The sequence below is a fragment of the Bos mutus genome, chromosome 5 (assembly GCF_027580195.1).
Source record: "Bos mutus isolate GX-2022 chromosome 5, NWIPB_WYAK_1.1, whole genome shotgun sequence".
Classification (NCBI taxonomy): Eukaryota; Metazoa; Chordata; class Mammalia; order Artiodactyla; family Bovidae; genus Bos; species Bos mutus.
Window position 1 is genome coordinate 112,910,855 of NC_091621.1, and position 25,718 is coordinate 112,936,572.

A 25,718-nucleotide genomic window follows, 5' to 3' on the forward strand; every position below is an offset into this window, starting at 1 on the left:
CTTCATAAGAGATTTGAGACCAATGGGTTGGTTGACTACCGACTTAATTTCCTGTTTGAGAATCTTTTGTTAAGTGATAAAGTTGATATAAAATGAGATTGCTAACAGCAGATGTATCATATATTTTGGGGAACCGTTGTTACAAGTAGACTCACATTAACAGCTCACTGAGCAATTCTCTGTTCAAGAAAATTAGAGTTACCAAGGGAACATTTCATGCAAAGATGGGCACAATAAAGGACAGAAATGGTATGGGCCTAACAGAAGCAGAAGATATTAAGAGGTGGCAAGAATACATAGAAGAAATATACAAAAAAGATTTTCACGACCCAGGTAATCACAATGGTGTGATCACTTACCTAGAGCCAGACATCCTGGAACATGAAATGAAGTGGGCCTTAGGAAGCATCACTATGAACAAAGCTAGTGGAGTTTTGAAATGGAATTCTAGTTGAGCTATTTCAAATCGTAAAAGATGATGCTGTGGAAGTGCTGCACTCAATATGCCAGCAAATTTGGAAAACTCAGCAGTGGCCACTGGACGTGAAAAGGTCAGGTTTCATTCCAATCCCAAAGAAAGGTAGTGCCAAAGAATGCTCAAACTACCACACAGTTGCACTCATCTCATACGCTAGTAAAGTAATGCTCAATATTCTCCAAGCCAGGCTTCAATAGGACGTGAACTGAGAACTTCCAGATGTTCAACCTGGATTTAGAAAAGGCAGAGGAACCAGAGATCAAATTGCCAACATCCATTGGATCATCAAAAAAGAGAGTTCCAGAAAAACATCTACTTGGCTTAATTGACTGTGTCAAAGCCATTGACTGTGTCGATCACAACAAACTGAGGAAAATTCTTAGAGATGGGAATATCAGACCACCTGACCTGCCTCCTGAGAAATCTGTGTACAGGTCAAGAAGCAACAGTTAAAACTGGATGTGGAACAACAGACTGGTTCCAAATCGGGAAAGGAGTAAGTCAAGGCTGTATATTATCACCCTGCTTATTTAACTTATATGCAGAGTACATCATGAGAAACGCTGGACTGGATAAAGCACAAGCTAGAATCAAGATTGCTGGGAGAAACGTCAATAACCGCAGATATGCAGATGACACCACACTTAAGGCAAAAAGCAAAGAACTAAAGAGCCTCTTGATGAAAGTGAAAAGAGAGTGAAAATGTTGTCTTAAAACTCAGCATTCAGAAAACTAAGATCATGGCATCTGGTCCTATCACTTCATGGCAAATAGATGGGAAAACAATGGAAACAGTGACAGACTTTATGCTTTGGGGCTCCAAAATCATTGCAGATAGTGACTGCCGCCATGAAATTAAAAGACGCTTGCTCCTTGGAAGAAAAGCTATGACCAACCTAGACAGCATATTAAAAAGCAAAGACATTACCTTGCCAAAAAGGTCCGTCTAGTCAAGGCTACGATTTTCCAGTAGTCATGTATGGATGTGAGAGTTGGACTATAAAGAAAGCTGAGCACCAAAGAATGATGCTTTTGAACTGTGGTGTTGGAGAAGACTCTTGAGAGTCCCTTGGACTGCAAGGAGATCAAACCAGTCAAGCCTAAAGGAAATCAGTCCTGAATATTCATTGGAAGGACTGATGCTGAAGCTAAAACTCCAGTGCTTTGGCCACGTGATGTGAAGAGCTGACTCATCTGAAAAGACCCTGATGTTGGGAAGGTTGAGGGCAGGAGGAGAAGGGGACAACAGAGGATGAGATGGTTAGATGGCATCACAGACTCAATGGACATGAGTTTGAGTAAACTCCGGGAGTTGATGATGGACAGAGGCCTTGTGTGCTGCAGTCCATGAAGTCGCAAAGAGTCAGACATGACTGAGTGACTGAACTGAACTGAGAAATTCTCAGAATTAGAAACAAGCCACCTGGTATAAGCTTCAGTTGTATTGGCGGGATTTTCACAGCTATGGTGTTTTTGCTAATTGATTGGTGAGTGGCTTTTTATTTTCTCTGGTGATAGTATATGACTCTCTTTTTACAGATTTGATTGAGTTACGAGTAATGCTGGAGGATGCTGAGGATAGGAAGTACCCAGAGAATGATCTCTTTCGAAAACTTAGGGATGCTGTAAAAGAAGCTGAGACGTGTGCTTCTGTGGCTCAGCTGCTTCTGAGCAAAAAGCAGAAACACAGGTAAGGCTGAGAAGAATTCTCTAGTGGTTTTCTGTTTTATTTTGACCAGAGTAATGACAGTCTTAATTGTCTGTGAGGCCATGTTATCCCTCCCCAAGTAATGCCCCAGCTTTGTCTCTTGCTGCTCGCGCTTCTCTTGCTCTGCCTGCACTACCTCCCCTGCTCATCACCCTCACTGTGCTCCACCTGCCCTTCACCCTCACCATGCTCCCCCTTCCCTTCACCCTCATCGTGCTCCCCCTGCCCTTCACCCTCACCGTGCTCCCCCTGCCCTTCACCCTCACCATGTCCTCTGCTTAGGGCCTGCGTGTTTGCTCTTGGCCCTCCTTGGGGCTGTGTTCCCTGATACCCAGCTGGCTTATTCCCTTGCTTCTTCCAAGTCTTTTTTAGACATCATATTCTTGGAGAAGCTTTCTCTGACAACCTTGTAAAATTGCAGCCTTTTTATTCTTCTTCCTGCTTTGTTTTTCTCCTGATAGACGAATCTACTTACTCTCTTATCTCCTCCTCCTTTTCCTACCCCACTGGAAGATAATGCTAGAGTAGAATGTGGGATTTTCATCCTTCTCATTGCTGTGCTTTGAAGCATGCCTGGCACACAGTAGGTGTGTAATAGGTGTTTGTAAACAGATGATACTGCAGGCTGAAGGCAGGTGCTAGCAGAGAGTGACCTGGGTGCAGGGGAGGCTGTTAAGGAGCATGGCAGTATATGCCCTGGATTTCCCATAATTCACATGTTTCATTTTCTGTGGCGGTGTTTCATTCTAACACATTCCTTGTGTCTGAATGGTTTTTTCTATAGCAGTTTACATTGGGTTTTTAATTACTTTGTACATTTTTTAATCTTTTGTTTTATGAGAGACCAATCATCAGTCAGGACTCCGCACCTGTCATGGGTCTCTGACCCCCACCTCCCCACCTTGGAGAATCTGGCCAAAGCTTAGAGACCCTTTTCTTAGAAAAGTGTACATACAGACATAATCTGGAGTCAGTTTCACAGGGTTTATTATCTCCTAAGCCGGGTTAAAGGCCTTTGTTCTACATCTTCAGTTTCCTGAGATGGAGGATTTAGTTTTATCAGTGAACTTAACATTTTACTGTGAGAATTTATTAAATGTTTGAGATGTTTAATACTTGTAAGGTTGGAAGAACTGTAATTTAGAGAGTTGAATCATTGAGCCATTAACTGAAGAGCTAAGAATCTCATTTGAAAATGAAATCCCTCAGACACGTGTATTTTGGGATTTCTTGGGTTAGAATTCTGAAGAGACTAGAAGCCCCCTTAATGCTGGACTGACTGAATTTTCTTACTTATGTCTCAACATTGTCTGACACCAGGCAGAGCCCAGATGGTGGGAGGACGCGGACCAAACTGACCGTGGAAGAGCTGAAGGCCTTTGTCCAGCAGCTCTTCAGTCTTCCATGTGTCATCAGCCAAGCTCGACAAGTAAAGGTGGAGTATCACGTTCTCTCTGGGGTAAAGCGAATAGTGTGTCTTGCTTCGTTTTTTTGTTCTGTATGTTTCTTTTCTCAAATAAGTGCTGCTGTTTAAGGTTTTTCAGTAGGTAGTAAGAACTCGCTTGGTTTCATTCTTAGTCTTTAATTCCTCCTTTAAAATTCTGGAACTAAGGCTAGTTTAGAAATATTTTTTTTCTCTGTTACTTTTAGGCCAGAACCTCCATTTAACGTAGATGTAATTGAAATGCAGAAAACTAGTTAAAGGAATCAATGTATCAGTTAATTACTAGCCCATGAAGTTTTGAAAATGCAGGGCTCTGAAATTACCAGGGCCATCATGGCTTAATGAATATGTAAAATCTCAGAAGTGTCTTTCAGACACATTAATCTGGATAGTTAACTTCTGGTAAGTTGTGGTGTCTTTCTGTGATTTGGCCAGGGCTGGGTAACTAAAATGGTATTTATCAAGGTTATCGACAGTGAAATCAACGTCAGTTGTATTGTCTGAACCCCGTGCCATAGGAGTGTTCTGATTATTGACCATGCTTTCCTTCCTGAGAGATTTTCTTTTCTAAACATCTGACACCACACTGTGGTTATCTCAGATTCATAATTCACAGTTCCTTCCTCTTTAGGGAAGCTGTTCGTTTTCTCCTCAGCTTGGCTTCTGGGTTTGGAGTATATTGGGAGTCTTGGCCCTTTCTTCTCGAGGTCCTGATCTCTTCTTGGTGACATTAAATATCACCTGTATCCAGTTGATGCCCAGCTCTGACTCTTTCTTCTTTTCTGTAGACTCGTCCATCCAGTTGCAGCCACTCCATTTGCCTGTGGTGGGCTGAAAGGCATTTTAGATGAGATGAATCAAAATCCTTAATTGCCTTATTCCCTTATATATCACATTCAGTTTCAAAACTAGTGCTGCTGTTATATTGCCTCTAAAATGTCTCCCAGAGTCGACTGCTAGTCATCATCTCCGTCACTTAAATTATGCCCGAAACCGTGGGACTCTGCCCCTTAGATAACTGCAGCAGCTCCTTAACTGGTCTGTCTTCTTTTGCTCTTGTTCTGACCGCTCACTTCTCACGCAGTAACCAGAGTGATCATGTGAAACAGAAACCAGGTCACGTCACCTCCCCGTGGTTAGGATCCTCGTGGCTCCCCAGAGCCGTCAGTGAATGCGAAGTGATGGGCACTAATCTGCATGGTCCTGTGTAATCGGACCTCTGCTCATTCCTTAACCACGTTTCTCCTCTGTCCACTTTGCTCTCCATCATCCACTTTGGGCCAAGACACAAGCTCATTCCTCTTTAAAAGCTTTTGCAGTTACTATTTGCCCTTCCTGAGCTAGTCTTCCTCCTGTACCTCCTCACTGTGGTTTTGGTTGTGACCATCATTGTGAAGTAATATGCTCCCCCGTGCCACCTCATCACCTCTGATCACTTTTGTATTGAATTGCCCTATTTTACTTTCATAGCACTGAAAACTAACTGAAGCATTATATTCATGTCTTCAGTGTCTGGCCACTTACATTAAAACACGTGTTCCTTGAGGACAAGGATGTTGTATTTTTTGTTTAATGCTGTGTGCCTAGACTAGTGCCTGCATCTAACTCAGTAGTCATGAAATATTTTTGAGTGACCAGTTCAGTTGCTTAGTCACGTCTGACTCTTTACGACCCCATGGACGGCAGCACGCCAGGCCTCCCTGTCCATCACCAACTCCCAGGGTTTACTCAAACTCATGTCCATTGAGTCGGTGACGCCATCCAACCATCTCATCCTCTGTCGTCCCCTTTTCCTCCCGCCTTCAGTCTTTCCTAGCATCAGGGTCTTTTCAAATGCGTCAGCTCTTCGCATCATGTGGCCAAAGTATTGGAGTTTCTGCTTCAACATCAGTCCTTCTAATGAATATTCAGGACTGATTTCCTTTAGGATGGACTGGTTGGATCTGCTTGCAGTCCAAGGAACTCTGAAGAGTCTTCTCCAACACCACAGTTCAAAAGCATCAATTCTTTCTTTATAGTCCAACTCTCACATTCGTATATGACTACTGGAAAAACCGTAGCCTTGACTAGACGGACCTTTGTTGGCAAAGTAATGTCTCTGCTGTTTAATATACTCTCTAGGTTGGTCATAACTTTCCTTCCAAGGAGTAAGCGTCTTTCAATCTCATGGCTGCAGTCACTGTCTGCAGTGATCTTGGGGCCTAAAAAAATAAAGTGACTTAATCATATTGAAAAGGGGTGTGTAAGTAATTACAGAGAAGCTTATTTATGTCTTTATCATATGTCTGTTTGGTGCTATGATGGTGAGATTATTAAATGGTCTAGAATTTGGTAGTTTGCCAGAACCATATGTATTCCATAGTCATTTTGTATCTCCTAAGTTTTTTCTTTATTCCTTTGACCTTTTCAGAATTTGCTTGATGACGTGGAGGAGTTTCATGAGCGTGCTCAGGAGGCCATGATGGACGAGACCCCAGACTCGTCCAAACTCCAGATGCTGATCGATATGGGCTCCAGTCTGTATGTGGAGCTCCCGGAGTTAGCTCGACTAAAGCAAGAGCTGCAGCAAGCTCGCTGGTTGGATGAAGTAAGACTGACGCTGTCGGACCCTCAGCAGGTCACCTTGGATGTCATGAAGAAGTTGATAGACTCTGGGGTCGGCTTGGCACCCCACCATGCTGTGGAGAAAGCGATGGCCGAGCTTCAGGAGCTCCTCACAGTCTCTGAGCGATGGGAAGAGAAGGCCAAGGTCTGCCTACAGGCAAGGTGAACACACATCTATTGGTGACTGTCCCCTCTTTAAGATGTAGGTTAGAAAGTAGAGAGGGAGGAGGAATATAAAGGTCTGTTGAGTTGAATGTCTTGTGCCTTCCCCAAGTGGTCACTAGGTTACCAAGTGGGTCTGCATATGGACAGTTTCAAATCTTGTGAGCACACTGTGTGCAGTCCTTTGTTAAGTACTTTAGTAAGTGATACAAAGTAGTGTTTTGTTTACAGCCTCACCATTACTGCTACTCTAGTTACGAAGCTCTGCTGCAGTATGTTGTTAACTGAGAGGAACAGAAAAATGCTAGAATCAGAGGGGGAAAGGTCATTGTAGCTTGGATGGTTAGAAGAGACGCTTGAGAGAAAGAGGAGATCTTAAGTCAAGCCTTGAAGAATGAGTGGGATTGAAATGGGAGGGGAGGTAAGAGAAATGTCCTAAGATCAGCTTAAGGAATGTGTCAGTGTGTGCCCAGGTGACAGAAGCTGAGCGGTGGTTATTTTACCCCAGCAGGGGATTCACATGGGGAAGTAGAGGGAAATGAGAGGCAGGCAGGAGAATGGGAGGCATTAGCATCGGCACCCAATAGACTTGCGAGATTAAAGTCAGGCATCCGTCAGTTTGACTTCCATGTTCTGTATGAAAGTATTTTTTCACCAAAGATTAATATTAATATAATTTCCTTTGTGAGGATGAGGAAATTGGGATGCTTACAGAGATCACATAGTTGTTAAATAATACAGCTCAAATTTAAAGCCTTTTCTACTTCATTCCAAAGTTTCCATGTGTTTAATTACTTGGCCAGTCACTTATTTTGGATTCATTTGATAGGAAAGTCTGTTCTAAAATTGGCCAACATAGTGGGGAGACACAGATGAAGAAGTGAATGAAAAGTGAAAGTGTTAGTCATTCACTCCTGTCCGACTCTTTGCGATCCCATGGACTGTATGTAGCCTGCCAGGCTTTGTCCATGGGATTCTCCAGGCAAGCATTACTGGAGTGGGTTGCCATTTCCTTCTCCAGGAGATCTTCCCAGAGTTTCAACAAATTAGTGTCATGAAGAAAATGAAGTTGGTAGAGAGGACTGATGGAGTCAGTTTTCCAGCTCCTGTCAAAGCTCTTCTGAAATGTATCATTAACATTCTGCATCCTGAGCGCTGGTTAGCTGCCGACTGCTCCTTTCTGGATCTCTTCCTCCTGGTTTTGGCCTCTCTCTCCCCCTTTTAGAGTGCTTTCCCCAGGATTCTGGCCTAGGCCACTTCTCTGCTCACTTTGTACCCTTCCTTGGAAATTTCATCTCACTTCTTGTCTCCATTTACCATCTTTGTGCAGACTAACTCCAAACCCTCATCTAGAACACAAGTTTGTTTTTTTACCTGTAGCTATCATCTGGTTGTTAAATAATTCCAGAGGATGTCCTGTAGGTGCCTCAGACTCCCCGTATTCAAAATAACCTTCATCCACTGCTTCCCGTGTTCTCTTCCTTTGTTTCTATTTTCTTTGAATTAAACCCTCTTTCACTCATTTGAACAAGCCAGAACTCTGGAAATTAGTGTTGGCCCTGCCCTCCCATTTCCTTCCCCTCAGACTCAGCTCCTGAGTCCTGCTGATGCTGTTTCTTTGGTGTTTTTCTCTTTGATTCTTTTTCTTTGGGCTGTTGTTACAGCTGGCTTAGCACACAGCACCAGGTTCTGTCTATAATCTCACCCCTCTGTCATCCATTCTTCACAGTGAAATTAGTATTTTCCTAAAGTGCAGAAGTGACAGTTTGACTTCCCTGCTTAAAGCCCACCACTGTTTCCCAATCCCCTTGGAGTGAAGTTCAGACTTCCTCAACCTGACTTTTTGTAATCTAGCCCCTTGCTTAAGTACCTACCGTGACCCCTTGCTCTTCTTTTTCTTGTGTTCTGTGTTCCAGACATAATGACCTCCCCTCCCCACACCAGCCCTGGGGTACACGTTTCCCCTCTGTCCACCTACGTTGGTGCACCTCCACCACCCTTCCCCTGGCCTGGTCCTGGTGTTCCTGACTAGTTCCTATTCAGAAAGGAGAAGCCAGCTTAGAGGTCACTTCTAGGAAGCCTTCCTTACTGCCAAGTCAACCAAGTCCCCCTACTGTATATTCTGACAGCATCTTCCTTTTCCTTTATTATTGCATTTATGGTGTATTGTAACATTTTATTGATAATTCCCTCCCCCAAGATTAAAAGGTTTTATGAAGGCAAGGACTATATCATCTTGTCCATTAATCGTCCCAAGGACATAGCCCAGTGCTTGGCACATAATAGGGATCATGGGTACTCAAACTGTTCCCACTCTCAGTAGTTTCCCATTGCTCACAGTTTCCCATTGCTCACATAGACCTTAATTCACAGCCCTGCTGCTGCTACTGCTAAGTCACTTCAGTTTTGTCCGACTCTGTGCAACCCCATAGACGGCAGCCCACCAGGCTCCCCCATCCCTGGGATTCTCCAGGCAAGAACACTGGAGTGGGTTGCCATTTCCTTCTCCAATGCGTGAAAGTGAAGTCGCTCAGTCTTGTCCGACTCTTAGCGACCCCATGGACTGCAGTCTACTAGGCTCCTCCACCCATGGGATTTTCCAGGCAAGAGTACTGGAGTGGGGTGCCATTGCCTTCTCCAAATTCACAGCCCTGAAGACCTCTTAATCTGCATCTTTCTTTTCTGCCAGATTCCCCTCCTTCTTGCTGTTACTCCCACCCCGCCTCCCGTTCTCACTATCCCTCATCTAAACTTGTTTTAACAACTTCAGGTTTTCTCCACATCTTTGTTCATTAAATTCCTGATGTTTTTCCTTTAATCCTTCACACGACCAAATCACACTTCTTATTTAAGGCCTAGTTCAGAACCCTTCTCAACTCTCCCAGGTCAGATTAATCACTCTTTCCCTAGTAGTGAACCCATAGTCATTTGTTCTTAGTTCCCAGTACAAGTATATTTCTTAGGATAAGGTTTGTATTTTGGTCGTCTTTGTGTAGTGAGGTGTTAGTGCTTATAGTTAAATGTCAACATCAGTGGACTTGTAGACCACTGCTTCCTACACTGCTGTCTCTTATGCATCTCTGACAGTTTCAGATCCTGTGGAAACTGATATAGAGGTAGTTTAGTGTAGGAAAAAGCACAGGATCTGACACTGATTCCGAGTCAGTGCTTCATGTGTGCCATTTACTGCATTAAATGACTTTGAGGAAGTAATTGATCTTGAGTTAAACTTACCTGTAAAATGGAAATGAAGGTAGTAGCTGTTTGCCTCTCTCATAGGCTTATGGTGAGAATTAAGTGAAGTCACATGTATGAAAGTTCTTTTACATGTTGTACAAGTGTTATTTAAGTGTTGGTAGTAGAAAATCCCATGGACGGAGGAGCCTGGTAGGCTGCAGTCCGTGGGGTCGCTGGGGGTCGGACACGACTGAGCGACTTCCCTTTCACTTTTCATTTTCATGCATTGGAGAAGGAAATGGCAACCCACTCCAGTGTTCTTGCCTGGAGAATCCCAGGGACAGCGGAGCATGGTGGGCTGCCATCTTTGGGGTCGCACGGGGTCACACAGAGTCGGACACGACTGAAGTGACAGCAGCAGCAGTAGTTTGACTTATCCTCATGCGTCCTCCCTGTTTTTATGTTTATCAAGGCCTCGGCACAGTGTGGCGAGTTTAGAAAGCATCGTGAATGAAGCTAAGAGCATTCCAGCCTTTCTGCCCAATGTATTGTCCCTGAAAGAAGCCTTACAGAAGGCCCGAGAATGGACAACTAAAGTGGAAGCTATTCAGGTAAAGAACCTCTTGAGTTGTCTACCATTCAGGGAATGCTATCTCACACCTGAATCCTTGAAGCCTTTAATTCTGTACTGAAGTGATTGTGTACTTGAAATTCACTTGTTCTTTTATCTCATTTTTATTTTTAAACATGTATTACCTATTTAAACATTACTTGTTTCTGTTGACTTCTTGCTGTGAGAGATGACAGAATTAGCCATTTAATTAATGCCTAGCAGTAGGGAGTTTATTTCCTGCTGTATTTGACTCTCTTGCCATGTACATGAGTTACTTTTTTAAAATGGAAGTATAGTTAATTTACAGTGTTGTGCTTATTTTAAGGTTACAGCAAAGTGGTTCAGTTTTTTATGTATATATATATAATCTTTTTTCAGATTCTTTTCTATTATAGGTTGCTACAAGATAGAGTATAGTTCCCTGTGCTATACAGTAGGCCCTTGTTAACCTATTTTATATATATAGTGTATACTTTAAAAAAAATTATTTATTGTTTGCTGTCATGGGTCTTTGTTGCTTTGCGGGGGGCTTTCTCTAGTTGCAGCAAGCGGGGGCTACTCTTTGTTGCTGTGCTTGGGCTTCTCTTTGCAGTGGCTTCGCTTGTTGCAGAGCAAGGACTCTAGGGTGTGTGCACTCAGTAGTTGTAGTTGTGGTGCACGGGCATGTGGAATCCTCCCAGACAAGGGATTGAACCCATGTCCCCTGCATTGGCAGGCAGATTCTTAACCCACTACGCTACCAGGAAAGTACAGGAGTGGGTATATGTTAATCCCAAACTCCTAATTTAGCCCCCGCCCCACTGTCCTCTAATTACTTTTGAAACAAGTAGCAGGAAAAGAAAATGAAACTGACATTTACTGTACCCCACAATACTCTTGGGACTCATCTGGATGTTTGGGAGTAGGAATGGGAGAGAAGGGTGTAAAGATACAACCCCGGACCTCAAAGTGGCGTATTCTAGTTGAAAAGACATGTATTACACATACATAACTCAAAACAGTGAATTAAATACTGGAGATGAAAGTATGCTTTAATACATAAGGTTCCTTCTGAGTTACGGAGATCATTCACTGCAGCGTTTACAGTGGTGAGTACGTTGTAGGACTGGACTGAAAGAGAAAGGAAACCAGCTCTCCCACTAAACAGCTGCTGCCCTTAGAGGAGGTGTCATGGTCTAATGACTTCTGTTTTGCTTTCTTTTCAGTTGAGTTTTTCTGGGACCTGCTTAGTTGCTACTCTCTCTGTTCTGTGTTTTAAAATTACTTGTTTTCATCAGGACTCCCCTCTGTTTGTTTCATCTTTGACCAGTTTCAGGCAGTTATCAGATGACTGATAATCTTTAGTTGGCTGTTTATGATTGAAGAACTGAGCTGGCAAGTAGAGGTAGCTGCTGTGGTTTTCCAAGGACTGTTTCTCACCAAGCTCTTCCCTTTGGTGGGAGGATGGACTTGGGGGCTCTGAAAAAGTGGACATTTTCTGCTGTCCTTCAGGGTACACAGGCTGGGAGAGGCTGTGTCCTGGCCTAGCCAGAAGGTGTTCTGTATGTCTGCTTGGAGAGTTGTACCGTCTGAGGGATCACTCTGGATTGTCGTCTGTGGGCCGCCAACCTGATACTCTGATGTTCTTGCCAGGACCCTGGGATGGATTACTGACTAACTCTTCCATTTCCTGTGATGACTTAATTATTTTAACGTCAGTAAATTAAAAGCACTCTTGAGTTTAAACTGATTATTTTCATTAAGTGGAAATACTGACACGTTGTTACTTAGTAGAATATCCACTCTTGTCTGTAAATGAAGGAGGTTGTCAGATACTGCTCTATAGTAGTTGGAAAAATTTTAAAAGACTTTGAAACAGGCAGAAGAGACTACGATGTCCTTTCAGTGGAGTAGTGGATGTTGTTTAGCGAACCACCCGGGTTTATTTGGTTTTCGGAGTATGTGCCTTAGACTTTGTTCTACCATGCTCATTACAACTCTGTCAGTTATTTAAAAATGATAGTAATGTGACTGAATTAGTCTGTAGGAAAACAGTTAAATTTGTGAGGAACAAATGATTCTCCACACTGTAGAAAAGGTGATTCCACAGACCTGGATGATATTAAATGCCTGTTTCCATCTATTAGCAAATTCCTTTCCTCATTCCTGACTTCCATGGTGGCTCAGATGGTAAAGGTCAGCCTACAATGCGGGAGACCTGGGTTTGATCCCTGGGTTGGGACCCACTCCAGTATTCTTGCCTGGAAAATCTCATGGATGGGGGAGCCTGGTAGCCTACAGTCCATGGGGTCGCAAAGAGTTGGACACAACTGAACGACTTCACTTTTACTTTTCCTCATTCCTTTTTTTTTTTTTTGAAAAGCACTTAACATTTAATGAATTTCCCAGCATGTGGCTTCAAGCCACCAGGACACAAGCCCGACCTACACCCTTAATCTTCTCCTCAGCTCTTCTGCTGAAGAATTTGGCCTTCACGATGACAGGCTGCTTTGGGAGCTTTCCTTTCCCCAGAACTTTGTAGTAACCTGATCGCACCACATCAATGATAGGAGCAGCTCCTGTCTTGTTCTTGGCAGCATTTACTCGTGTCTGCTCACTAACCAAGGTCCACAATTTATCAAGGTAGACAGTCGGGCAGAAACTCTGGTTCCTCTTTAAGTGGTAATGCCTCATACCAACTTTCCCAAAGTATCCTGGGTGATATTTGTCGAAGTTGATCCTGTGATGATGCATGCCACCAGCATTACCTCGGCCTCCCGGGTGTTTCCGGTGTTTGCCGATGCGGCCGTGGCCGTGGCTCACGTGGCCCCTAAGTTTCCGGGTCTTCCTTAGTCTGGATGGCATGTCGGCGGCCTAGACGAAAGAGCTACTTTTCCTCATTCCTAATTGCATTTATATGTTTGTTTTTAGATTGTCCTTTGAACTAGTTTTTACATCTTACTGGATCCCTTGTTAATTCATTTCAAAAAACCTTTGACAACATGAATTTATACAAACATTTTTTAAAGGACATTGGAAGACTGTTAAGAGATACAGTTAGGTTTAATGACTAATAGTTAATGGAAAAGGTTAGCACTAAACTCTTTATAAGATTTACTAATAGTGTATTGCCAGACTCCATGAGAGATCAAAGATTATGTAAGGCTGTACTTCTGTTTCCCAGAGTGGCAGTAATTATGCTTACTTGGAGCAGCTGGAGAGCTTATCTGCTAAAGGCCGCCCTATCCCCGTGCGTCTTGATGCGCTGCCCCAGGTGGAGTCTCAAGTGGCAGCAGCTCGGGCCTGGAGAGAACGGACAGGGAGGACCTTTCTCAAGAAGAATTCCAGCCACACGCTGCTACAGGTGAGGAGTGGTTTGTTTTCATGTGCGTGCCCTTCAGTGCCCTCCCCAGAAGTAGGTGACCCATTACCTAAGGTGAGGGTGGTTGTCAGTTTATCTGGTCGTGGTTATACAAGTTCATTGCCACTGGGTGGTATCAGATGTTGGCTAGTAATCTGGAACCCTGAACAGACTTTCTTCCAGTTCACCTTACACTGTGTCAGCCTGCATCTTATCTCTGTTGTTATCATGGACTCTTAGCACCAAAAGATCTTATTATTCTCAGAAGCACAAATTAAAAATTTTTTTTTTTAACCTGGAAGTACAGTTGATTTACATACAATGTTGTGTTAGTTTCTCATGTACAGCAGAGTGGTTCAGTTATACATATATATTTTCTTTTTCAGATTATTTTCCATTATAGGTATTACAAGGTATTGAATATAGTTCCGTGTGCTATACAGTAGGGCCTTGTTTATCTGTTTTTTATATAGGTATTATATATCTGTTAGCCACGAACTTCTAATTTATTCCTCCCCCCACCTTTTCCCTTTGGTAACCATGTTTGTTTTCTATGTCTGTGAAGCTGCTTCTGTTTTGTTAATAAGTTGGTATGTATTTCTTTTTTTAGATTCCATGTGTAAGTGATATATGATATTTGTTGTTCCGACTTCACTTAGTATAATCATTTCTTGGTCCATCTATATTGCTGCAAATGGCATTATTTCATTATTTTTTTGCAGTTGAGTAGTATTGCATGGTATATATGCACCACATCTGTATCCATTCCTCTTGTCAGTGGACACTTAGGTTGCTTCCATGTCTTGGTTGTTGTAAATAGTGAGAAGCACAAATTTAAATGCTCATTACCCTTTTCATGTTGAACAGTTAGAACATACTTAAGAGCATAGACGTTGGAATAAGATTGTTTCATGTTTGAGGACGGATTCCTGGTGTTGATGCTGTGTCTGTGGGCAACTTGTTGCCTTTCTGAACCTGTTCCCCTTGTTTGTGGAGATAATACCACCTACTTCAGAGGCTTGTTGGAAAGTTTGAGTTCGATAATGCATGTGAAGTTTGTAAGAATGTGTCTGGGACATGTGAGTGGTCAATAAATGGTTACGTTTATTTTCAGTTTTGAGATTTTTTTAAAACCAGAGCTCAGTGTTTGGTTTTATTTTTGTAGGTGCTTAGTCCCCGGACTGACATTGGTATTTATGGGAGTGGAAAAAATAGAAGGAAAAAAGTAAAAGAGCTGATAGAAAAAGAAAAAGAAAAGGATCTGGACCTTGAGCCTCTGAGTGACCTGGAGGAAGGACTGGAGGAAACCAGAGACGCAGCCACAGTGGTGAGAGTTAGAGTGCTTCTTAAATTTGCTTGGTGAATGCAGCGTTCTGTGAAGCAGTCACTGTTTTATGTTCCTAACTTTTTATTTTTGTATAGTTTATCTTTGACTTCATGGTTGTACATATTTCACACCTTTTTAATATTTGAAGTCAAAGTATATAAAAACTGTTCTCTCTCCCTAAAATTGCCCTTTCCATATCCTTCTTTATTGTTGTTTTAATAGTTGTCCAGTAGTCCATCAAATTGTCCATAATTTACTGAACACATTTCTGATACTGAGCATTTTTGTTGTTACTCGGTGTTCAGTATTATGGATAATAGCAAAGTGGACTTAGCCTTTTCCTTTTTCAGATTGTATTCCTACACTTGACTCTTAGTAATGGGATTACCAGGCTAAGATTTTAGAGTGTTTAATGGTGCTTAATGCTATTGTGCTCTTCAAAGGAGTGGTACCAGCTGACTGACTGACGCAGCTGCTGTTTGCAGTCTTTGCCTCTCTCGGTAGCATTCAGTAATATAGTGAGTATGCAAAAAAGTGTTTGTAGATAATTAAAATTATGGGTTTTATTGTAGAGTAGGAGGGATATGTTATGATTACAAGGAGCCTGAGGAAGTAGAAAATAAAAATGAGCTTGGGCAATATGTAATAGTGGGGAAGCGCATTCACTAAGTGACTTCACATGGCCGTTCCTGCCTGCAAATGATCCTGTTTGAGGCTGATGGAAATAATTTCTTGTTAGCCTACCTAGTGAGTCAGTCTTGCCAGACAAATAGCACTGAAATTGCCTCAAAATAGTTTCAAAGCTAACAGAGTTTAAAAAGAAGATGCCCTGATAATATTCATGATAATTAAGTTTTGTTTTTATATATATATATTTTTTTAATGAGTTACATAAAACCTTACTATAATTAGTCATCAGCCTTTTTTACTCTTCTCCATAAGCTGGAAATTCCAAGAAAGAAATAAAATGGATTTGTATTGGGCTTCCCCCAGAGAATGAATTAGAAGGAGGTAGGGAGTCAGTACCGATGAAATGTTTATCTTGTGCCAGGTGCCAAGTTAGGCACTGTCGTATGTTATCTTATTTAATCCTTAAAACAGCAAAGTGAAGTTACTAATATTCTCATTTTTTGGAAAACTGAGATTCAGAAAACCTGGGTCAGGAGTCTTGTTATGTATAAGAGCCCGGCCTGATACCAGGGTGGCTTGATTTCAAGGCATACCATCTTTCTCCTGCCCCTTATGAAAGAATTAACTACTCGACTGCTGGACATTGTTATATATGACGGCAGTTTGCTTATGTCACAGATGAGTATTTGCATAGAAACTGTCGGGCTGCCCCAAATTTTAGGAAAACGATGGTTTTTTTTTTTTTTTAAGGACAGTGCTTGGGACTTCCCTGGTGGTCCAGTGGTTAAGATTCTGTGCTTCCAGTGGAGGTGCTGTGGGTTCAATCCCTTGTTGGGGAACTAAGATCCCACATACTACAAGGTGTGGCCAAAAAAAAAAAGACAGTGCTTTGTCAACATGAGTCTGCAGTGTGGAGATGGTCCCTATGCTTGAAGATTTTGTATTTTGGGAACATTTTGCAGTGACTCCCTTCAGTTAAATGTTTGTCGTACGCAGGTGGCAGTTTTCAAAGAGCGGGAGCAGAAGGAACTGGAAGCCATGCATTCCCTCAGGGCAGCCAACCTCGCCAAGATGAGCATGGTGGACCGCATAGAGGATGTCAAGTTTTGCATTTGCCGCAAGACAGCGAGTGGGTTTATGCTCCAATGTGAGCTCTGCAAAGACTGGTTTCACAACAGCTGTGTTCCTCTTCCTAAATCGAGTTCCCAGAAGAAGGGGTCTAGCTGGCAGGCTAAGGAAGTAAAATTCCTTTGTCCTCTCTGCATGCGGTCTCGAAGGCCTCGGCTGGAGACGATCCTGTCCCTCCTGGTGTCCCTTCAGAAGTTGCCGGTGCGGCTGCCTGAGGGGGAGGCCCTTCAGTGTTTGACAGAACGTGCTATGAGCTGGCAGGACAGGGCCCGGCAAGCCCTGGCCACAGACGAACTGTCTTCTGCCCTGGCCAAGCTGTCCGTGTTGAGCCAGCGGATGGTGGAGCAGGCAGCTCGGGAGAAAACTGAAAAGATCATTAGTGCAGAACTCCAGAAAGCTGCAGCCAACCCAGACTTGCAGGCAAGTTGAGAATTTTGTTTTTTCTTTTTTTTCCTATTTCATGGGGCAATATCTGTCAGTGTGTAAGCAGTAAATCAAATCTCCCACCAGTATTAGGAAAATAACAGTAAGTTGCTTCATTACAATTTGATGGACTCAGGCATGCATTAACACTCGTGTGTATTTAGGGCCTCTCTTCATCTCTGGGTTGCTCGTTGTTTAGGGACACTTGCCTAGTTTCCAGCCGTCTGCTTTCAATCGGGTGGCGAGCAGTGTGTCTTCTTCCCCTCGACAAACGGCGGACTATGACGATGAGGAGACAGATTCTGATGAAGACATTCGGGAGACCTATGGCTATGATATGAAGGTAATTACAGGGATGGGCTGGGGGGATTGATCATTTGATCACTGGGTTTGTTTAAAAAGCTGTTGAACACTGATGTTTAAGGCCTGAAAGTGGGAGAGAAAGCTAGTCGTTATATCTATCCTGAGTTTATGGTGATGGCATTTTTTCTATGCTCTAAAAAAACACAGATTGGTGAAGCTACATTTTTTAATAAAGGATGGTATGTTTTTAAAAAGCCTGTATGTATTTTCCTGAGAGGGGCTGGAAGAATTATATGTTTAAGTTACTGAAAGATTTCATGGCTGATTGCAGCATTCTTTGCTTTGGATTGTTTAAGTCTGTATAGTTAGGTTTTAAGAATCCCGTTCTAGCTGTGCTTTGGGTCTTTTTCTCTGATCTCTCATCTGGTTGGTGCTGGATAGAATGTCATATTCAGGGATGCGTTATACTTGGGCCCATGACTTGAATTTGTGGAGTTATAGTCACGTAACAAAGGGTTTGCCCTCAGTATGATTGTTCTGATCGTGACAGCACACTGGGGTGAAGGGGCGGTTTTGGCAAGGTTCTGTGTTGGGTCTTCTTGGCCTTTTATTGTTGTTTTGTGTCAGGCCTAAGACGTTCATCTTTTGTCAAGTAATACCGTGATCTGGACAGATACCCTGCCAGCTCACAATGAATCCGTTGATGTGTTTTGTATTCTTCTTTGTGGAGATAATGTTCAGCGTCTGTGCTTATAACCAGGGAATTCATAGTCTGGTGTGTGAAAAAATTAGGGTGCATCCTTTTCCTTTGTCTTTTCAGCATGTCTGTCAGGTAGGTAAGCTCATTGTTAGGGTTAGGGTTAGAGAGTACAAATACCATCGGCATTAGAACTCCCAGGATATAAAGGGAAACCGTCCATCATAGATACCTGTAAATTACCTGCTGGAAAATATTTTTCTCAAAATAAAAATGGATCCAGGGGATGTTTCAGTGAGGGAATTTTTTAAAAATCATATAAATTAAAGACTTGAGAAAAGTTGAAATTTGAATTAGCATTTAAAATGAGGTTCGAAGCACATTGTCATCCTTGAAGTTAATGGCTATGTGAAGTTAATGACTGTATGTATGAAACTGGTAAAATGACCAGAAGCAGCTGGAAGGGGATGCTGCCCACAGCACATATAGGTTAGTTAGCTAATACTAAAATTGCCTGTTTGCAGTTTTGGCTTAGAGACCTTCAGTACCTGGGTTGTTATCTTTCTAGCATGTTAGGTATCAACCAGTAGTCTGGAATTGTCAAACATGATGGACTTTGCTTGGAAGCAGATCAGTAACCTATGAAAACAAAACATCGCAAGTATTACATGATTTCAGGGCTATGGATCAGGACTGTGGTTTGATACGGTTGTATGGAGTAGTCCTTTGTTTGCAAAGTATATATGGGCTCTTAGCTTACACTCTCTTAGAAGGGGATGTTGGCAGGCTGGAAAATAAGATTGTGGATGTTATAATGTTAGCAGTGTATTGACAACTTAGGAGAGTAAAAGAATGGTGGTAAGACTTGTGGTAATTCAAGGTCAGATTTACCTTGACATTGATTGGTATCTTCACTGCTCCAAAATTTTGTACTAAAAAAATTTCAAGTGCTCTTGAGTGTTTTCCTATAGAGAAAGCACTTACTGTGTAATGAAAATCTTACTTGCCGACTTACTGGCAGTTGACTTGGTGATTTTTCACTTTGTATGATCTTCCCTGATTGTGACTGTGAATTTATCCTTAAAATAGCTTAAATTTAATATCTTCGCTAGATGAAGAGCCCCTGCTGGTTTAGGAAGACGAGTAGGTAATTAGAAAATGAAAATCAGTCATTTGATCTTAGTTATCACAGCATTTAAATGTTTAAAGCAGATGGTTTGTGCATTGTATTGCTCGATTACTTCATTTTGCATGTCACACCATGTGATCACCACAAAAAAAATCTGAGCAGCAATTCCGAGAACTCATTAGTCAGGAAAATAATACATTTAATGAAACAAAGTCTGAGAATCTGTTACAGATTTGTATGATTGTGTCTGGGATAACATTTTTTTCAGATGTTCATATGATTATTTCCTTTTAAACCATATTGTTTACCTTTATTAGACTGTTCATCCATAGTACAGTTTATATTTTCCAAATGCATACATGTGTGGAATCACACATCAGAAAGGAGGGTATAAAATAGAAGTGGCTGTTATCTCCTAGGAAGTTCTTTTTTTTAATCCCAGGAATTGCTTAATTTACAGAATGGCAAGTTAAGCACTTGGATTCTTTGATTTTTCTTCTTTTCTACCCTTAATACTTGAGTGGCTTCAGCTTTGGTGAAAATAGAGTAGATTTTGTCTGAGAATTTAGTCCTGCTGATACCAGATATGGTGGAGTGACAGATCTGTTATAAGACACATTGCTCACTGAGAAGCCATTCCTCCTTCCTGTGTATTTACCATTAGTGGGACTGACTGGAAGTTTTCCCCTTAGAAAGAGTAATTTGCTTTAGCTTGCTGTTTATCAGTTGTTTTACCTCCAGCCTATCTGTGTCTTTATATTTAAAAGGCGTCTTTTGTAGACAGCACATGTGGTAGGATTCTTCTGGTATGTCAGTCTGCATATATATGTATTTGTAAAATATATGGTTAAATCTGGGTTTTTAGGCAGTATTACAATCTGTCTTTTAATTGGGGGTGTTTATTTCTTTTATAGTTAATATAATTGTTGACATGGTTGGATTTAAATTGAACTTTTATGTATTATATTTCATATGTCATCCCAGGGAAGTAATTTTTTTAAATTTATTTTTACCTATCTTTATTTTCAACCATTATTTTCTGATCAGTTTCACTTCTAGTTCAGAAGCTTAATAGAAAATTTTCTGCTTGAGTTTCAATGAAATGAGTGGAGTCAAGGTCAGAAAAGACCCTTCCAGTCAGTGAGGTGAAGTACCTGGGGACGGCAGTAGGCGAGTACTAAAGTACTCTCTTGGCCTGTGGCCTTTTAGGACTTAGATTCTCTGAAACAGGAAAGAAGACCTATGTGAACTGCTGTTCCTAAATTCTCAGTGAGTGTAACTGTCTTCCAGAGTCTCTTTGTGAAACCTTTTAAGTATCCTGTTTAATTAAGCGTAGTCTCTGATGACAGTACGTCTTCCTCTTATGCACCCTACAGTCAGCTGTTGTGTTAGTCCTTAGCTGTTGTCTCTGGTCTTCTAAGCTCCCCTGTGTACTGTTCTTGGTGGTGCTGGGGCTGGGACTACCCCAGGGCTTGGTAAACTTTCCCTGTAAAATACCACATGTATATATTAACATACATTATGTGTAGTGATATTATGTATGATGTAGAGTAGATTATTTTTAGGCTTTGCAAGCCATATGTGGTCTCTGTTATGTCTTCTTGTTTGTTTATTTTTACAGCTCTTTAAAAATTTAAAAATGTTCTTGGCTCACACTCCATACAAGAACCAGGCAGCAGCTGGGTTTGGCCTACAGGCTGTGGTTTGCCAACCCATGCTCTGCACGTTTATCCTTTGCCTGCAGCCTCCCTCTGCCAGCAGAGGGCATTAGAGAACATTAAAAGGCCCGCGTAGTGAGAAAGGATTTGATGGCTTACTGTTTTATTTTCCATTCCTGCCATCATTGAACTATAGTTTTCTTGTTTTGTTTACTGTTTTCTGTTTTTGTTTGGTTTTTGGACATTTGTTTTTCGTTTTGTCTTTTCCCCTGGCAGTAGCAGCTGGTTCCAGTGTAGTTGTTTTTTTTTGCACCCCAGAAGCCAGCCACATTGTGTTTTGTTAGAGATAGCAGAACACAGGCCAGTGCCTGCTCCTCACAGGTCTGGTCCCAGCTCTGCAGGCCCCCAGCTTTCTAGTTGTAATAACCCCACTTCTTTTCTCTGTTACCTCAAGCCCTAGAGATGGCAGCTCTTTCTTGTAGTTACCTTGGTGTTACTTTGATGTTTCTGTTTGCTTTTTCAAGCCTTCAGTGTACGATTTAGCCAGTTCACTTTATTAAATTCTCCTAGTTAAAATACCTGACGTTTCTGTATTCCTGATTGCACTATGACCGTTAAAGCTGTACATGTGGGTTGTGGAGCCTAACTTCAGGGGAGAGTCATCTGAGACCTGCTTGAAGTTGTCAGGATTTATAACCTAAAACACTGTCAGTCAGGCTTTTTAAGTAAGGGCAGCTAGCTGGTAAATAAAAGCAGCAACTGGTAAGCATCTGGATTTGAAAACCTTTAGAGAGGATTGAATGAGCCATGTCCTTAAGGTACTACATCTGAACCTTTATTCCCCTCCTAAGTCCATTTTATTTTTTCTTAAATGGTCAGAGTTTCTTAACTCAGGGCTACAGGAGTCTTTATGTGTTGTAGACTGTAGAAAGGTTATTCTTCAAATCATAGCTTTCTTGTAGATCTGTTATCTCTGTGGATTGCTCTTGAGCTTTACTTTTGGCTTGAAACTGTGGTGATCATTGTTTTTTCCCCAGTGGAAATTTTCTTTCCCATTTAATACCAGATATTTAAGGATCCCACCCCCCCGCTAACTGTGTTGTATTAAAACCCTGTGCTTAGATTATTGTCATGGGACAAGTTAAATGTTCCTAATTCTCAGCACCCCCTTGGCTGCTTCTTCAGGACACAGCTAGCGTAAAGTCCTCCAGCAGCCTGGAGCCCAACCTCTTCTGTGATGAAGAGATCCCCATCAAGTCTGAGGAAGTGGTCACGCACATGTGGACGGCACCCTCCTTCTGCGCAGAGCACGCATACTCGTCCGCTTCTAAGAGCTGCTCTCAAGGTATTGCCACCCCGGGGAGCAGTGTGGGGAAGAGAAGTCTGACACCACACTGGCAGTCTCTCCTCAAGTATGGCTCCTGACCATGAAATGCAGTAGAACTTGAAAAATGCAACTTTGGAAAATCCAGTCTCTGGTAGCATTTTTCTGTCATTAGGTCATAATGATAGAAAATTTCTGTAGAATCATTGACTCCTAATTGGAAGCCCTTTAGAGTCCATCCAGCCCCTTCTGAACCCGCTTTTATCAAACCCCTGATCAGTCATTATTTATCCTCTATTTGTTTATAATTAGTTGTTGAGGAACTTGCTACTTTTGAAGAATACTCATTCTGGTTTTGAAAAGCTTTATTCTTCATCCCTTGGTAAATAATTTTTCTATTGTGTTCACTATCTAGTTTTTGTCCCCAGTGAAAATCAGTCAGACTGCTTTAGGTCACACCTCTGGAAAATGGAGACTATCTCTGTCTTCATAGTAAAATTCAGGATTTTATGGGACAGCATATTATTATTGTTAATTAGGCAGATAATGGGTTATTTATATGTGGCAGTTATATGTCTAATCTTTCGGTATCTTCTACAATGGAGAGAGCATTCCCTTTCCCCTCCAGTCACAAGATAAACAATATGGAACCTGTGTTTTCACTCTAAACCAGTTTTTTAGAGTGTCATTAGAATTCTAGGCCTTTTTTGTTCTGTGTTTTTTTTTTTAAATTTCACTTTAATACTGATACAGTGAATCCAAACATCTAAATTAAGTGTTGGAGGAAGAGGGGGAGCATTCCTCTAAATATTTACTTTGAAAGCATTACTTTTTTCAGTAGTTTTCATGTTTTGTTCTGTCTTCTGTTTTGGGGGAAAGGTTCTAGCACCCCGCGGAAACAGCCTCGGAAGAGCCCTTTGGTGCCCCGGAGCTTGGAGCCTCCAGTGCTGGAGTTGTCGCCAGGAGCTAAAGCTCAGCTGGAGGAGCTGATGATGGTGGGAGATCTCCTGGAGGTGTCCCTGGACGAGACTCAGCACATATGGCGGATTTTGCAGGCCACACACCCACCCTCTGAAGATAGATTCCTGCACATCATGGAGGTACAGATTGGAAGCTTATTACACAATGGTTTAAACCACTTACAATGTCCCAGCTCCTTGGAGGTTCCTCAGGTCACAAGGGGAGGACTGGTGGATAGTGCTCCAGTTGCCTTCTCTCTCACCAAGCCAAAGTATTTCTGCTTTATGGTTTTCTTTATTGAGGTTTTACATAGTTTATATATTTTTATACAATTTACCCATGTTTTTTTATCTGTGATACTATAATCCTGAGCAGGAGGGGAAAGGACAGACAAGGCAAGCGTTTAGCTCTTTCTACCTCTAAAGAAGGTAAGGGTCAGAGATGCAGAAACTTGCCTGAAGTCACACTTGCAGTAAAAGTGGAGGTACCCAGGCTCTAACTGTGGCATTTGGTTGCTGTGTTCTGAATCATCTTTCTTTTCCTTGACTGTTTCTGTGAAGTGGAAGGTACAGTGTTGTACGCTGGCACGCTGTAGTTTGGTTTGGAAGTCAGATCGAAGGTGCCTGATTTAGATATTGTTTTCCAATTAGCAGAGCTTTCTCTTCACAACCACTGTCTTATTTGATTTTATATATAAGGAAACACAGAGTTTTGAAAAGTTAAATGTCTTATTCAAGGTGTGATAGGTTTAAGATACTTGTGACCCAGTATTGTCTGATTCTGCAGATTCCTATGCTCTGTCGCTAAGTCGTGTCCTACTGTTTGCGAACTCATAGATTGCAGCACACCAGGCTCCTCTGTCCTCCATTGTCTCCTGGAGTTTGCTCAGATTCATTCCATTGAGTCAGTGATGTGGTCTAATCATCTCATCCTCTACCTGCAGAATCTTAGGAAGTGTTATTTCTTAAGTAATTACCAAGCTTATGATTTTCAGTATTTCTTTTTCTGCCTCACCTCTTGTTAAGAATTTTAATGCTGGTAAATAAAGACCAAAAGAGTTACTGTGTAACTTAGTATACATTTTAATATGTTGAGCTTTCTATGTTTACGTCTCAGTTACAGACAGATGCTGCAGACTGTATAACGTATGCTGACAATTTTTTGGCCTTTCCCCCTGTCCCCGATAAGCTAAAAATAAGTCAGATATTTTATTCAGGGCTTGCCATTATTTTCTACTGTTACCTTCTTTGAATATTATATTTGTCTTCTTAAAATATCAGAATATTTATTGTATAATGTATACAATGTAAAATTTATTAAGTATACAATTCAGTTGTTTTAATCACATTTATAATATTGTACAACTGTTACCACTGTCCATTTCCAGAACTTTTAAATTATTCCAAAGAGAAACTCTGCTGCTGCTGCTGTCGCTTCAGTCGTGTCTGACTCTGTGCAACCCCATAGACGGCAGCCCACCAGGCTCCCCTGTCCCTGGGATTCTCCAGGCAAGAACACTGGAATGGGTTGCAATTTCCTTCTCCAGTGCATAAAAGTGGAAAGTGAAAGTGAAGTCGCTCATTCGTGTCCGACTCCTAGCAACCCCATGGACTACAGCCTACCAGGCTCCTCCGTCCATGGGATTTTCCAGGCGAGAGTACTGGAGTGGGTTGCCATTGCCTTCTCCGAAGAGAAACTCAGTACCTGTTAAATAATAAATCCCATTTCCCTCCCCCCAGCCTTGGTAATTCATATTCTTCCTGTCATTATGAAATTGTATACTCATGATACCTCATATAAGAGAATAAAACTGTTTTTGAATGTCTTGCTTTTAAATTGTTTCTCTTTTTATATTTTTGAAGGATGACAGCATGGAAGAGAAACCATTAAAAATAAAAGGAAAGGACTCTTCAGAGAAGAAACGGAAACGGAAGCTAGAAAAAGTAGAGCAGCTTTTTGGTGAAGGAAAGCAGAAGTCCAAGGAGCTAAAGAAAATGGATAAACCTAAAAAGAAGAAATTAAAATTAAGTGCAGAAAAATCAAAGGAGCTGAACAAACTGGCCAAGAAGCTAGCAAAAGAAGAAGAGAGGAAGAAAAAGAAGGAGAAAGCCGCTGCAGCCAAAGTCGAACTTGTGAAAGAGAGCACTGAGAAGAAGAGAGAGAAGAAGGTGCTAGACATTCCCTCCAAGTACGACTGGTCTGGTGCGGAGGAGTCGGATGATGAGAACGCCGTGTGCGCTGCGCAGAACTGCCAGAGGCCCTGCAAGGACAAGGTGAGTCTCTCTGTGTCCCAGCGAGTGTGTGCGGGGACACGGAGCAGCAGCCAGGCACATGAGGCTGTGACATAGTGATGGTCTGTTTTGATCCCAGGATTTGGCCTTGCACCATCACATGTTTAATATAGTTTCTAGAACCTTTTTCAGTTATGAGATTTTAATAGAAGAAATGTGTTTTAGAATTTGTGTACAGAGCGAAACATCCCAGATGAGCAGAGAGAAGCTGTGTGGTACCCAGGAGCAGTGCACCCCATGTGTGGCCTCAGCAGAGCTCAGAGCAGTCGTGTGCCCTCCCTGTAGGGTGCCTCGGAGGACTAAGCACCTTGTCAGTCAGCCA

The 25,718-nt window shown here is 42.0% G+C and overlaps 2 protein-coding genes across 2 annotated transcripts in view; one reads left to right on the plus strand and one right to left on the minus strand.

Moving 5' to 3' along the window:
* Positions 1 to 25,718, plus strand: part of KDM5A (lysine demethylase 5A) — a 65,518-nt gene that overhangs the window by 29,424 nt on the left and 10,376 nt on the right. The window contains exons 17-27 of the mRNA XM_005895180.3: positions 2,018 to 2,168; positions 3,507 to 3,621; positions 6,041 to 6,396; positions 10,046 to 10,184; positions 13,350 to 13,529; positions 14,692 to 14,853; positions 16,480 to 17,031; positions 17,234 to 17,377; positions 22,007 to 22,166; positions 23,025 to 23,245; positions 24,968 to 25,378. Of these exons, the coding sequence (XP_005895242.1) occupies positions 2,018 to 2,168; positions 3,507 to 3,621; positions 6,041 to 6,396; positions 10,046 to 10,184; positions 13,350 to 13,529; positions 14,692 to 14,853; positions 16,480 to 17,031; positions 17,234 to 17,377; positions 22,007 to 22,166; positions 23,025 to 23,245; positions 24,968 to 25,378 (2,591 nt within the window). The remainder of the gene's footprint in view (positions 1 to 2,017; positions 2,169 to 3,506; positions 3,622 to 6,040; positions 6,397 to 10,045; positions 10,185 to 13,349; positions 13,530 to 14,691; positions 14,854 to 16,479; positions 17,032 to 17,233; positions 17,378 to 22,006; positions 22,167 to 23,024; positions 23,246 to 24,967; positions 25,379 to 25,718) is intronic.
* On the minus strand, positions 12,529 to 13,062 carry LOC102271342 (large ribosomal subunit protein uL15-like). Its single transcript, XM_070371735.1, has one exon. It carries the CDS (start codon positions 13,028 to 13,030, stop codon positions 12,584 to 12,586), a length of 447 nt encoding a protein of 148 aa, XP_070227836.1. The 5' UTR covers positions 13,031 to 13,062; the 3' UTR covers positions 12,529 to 12,583.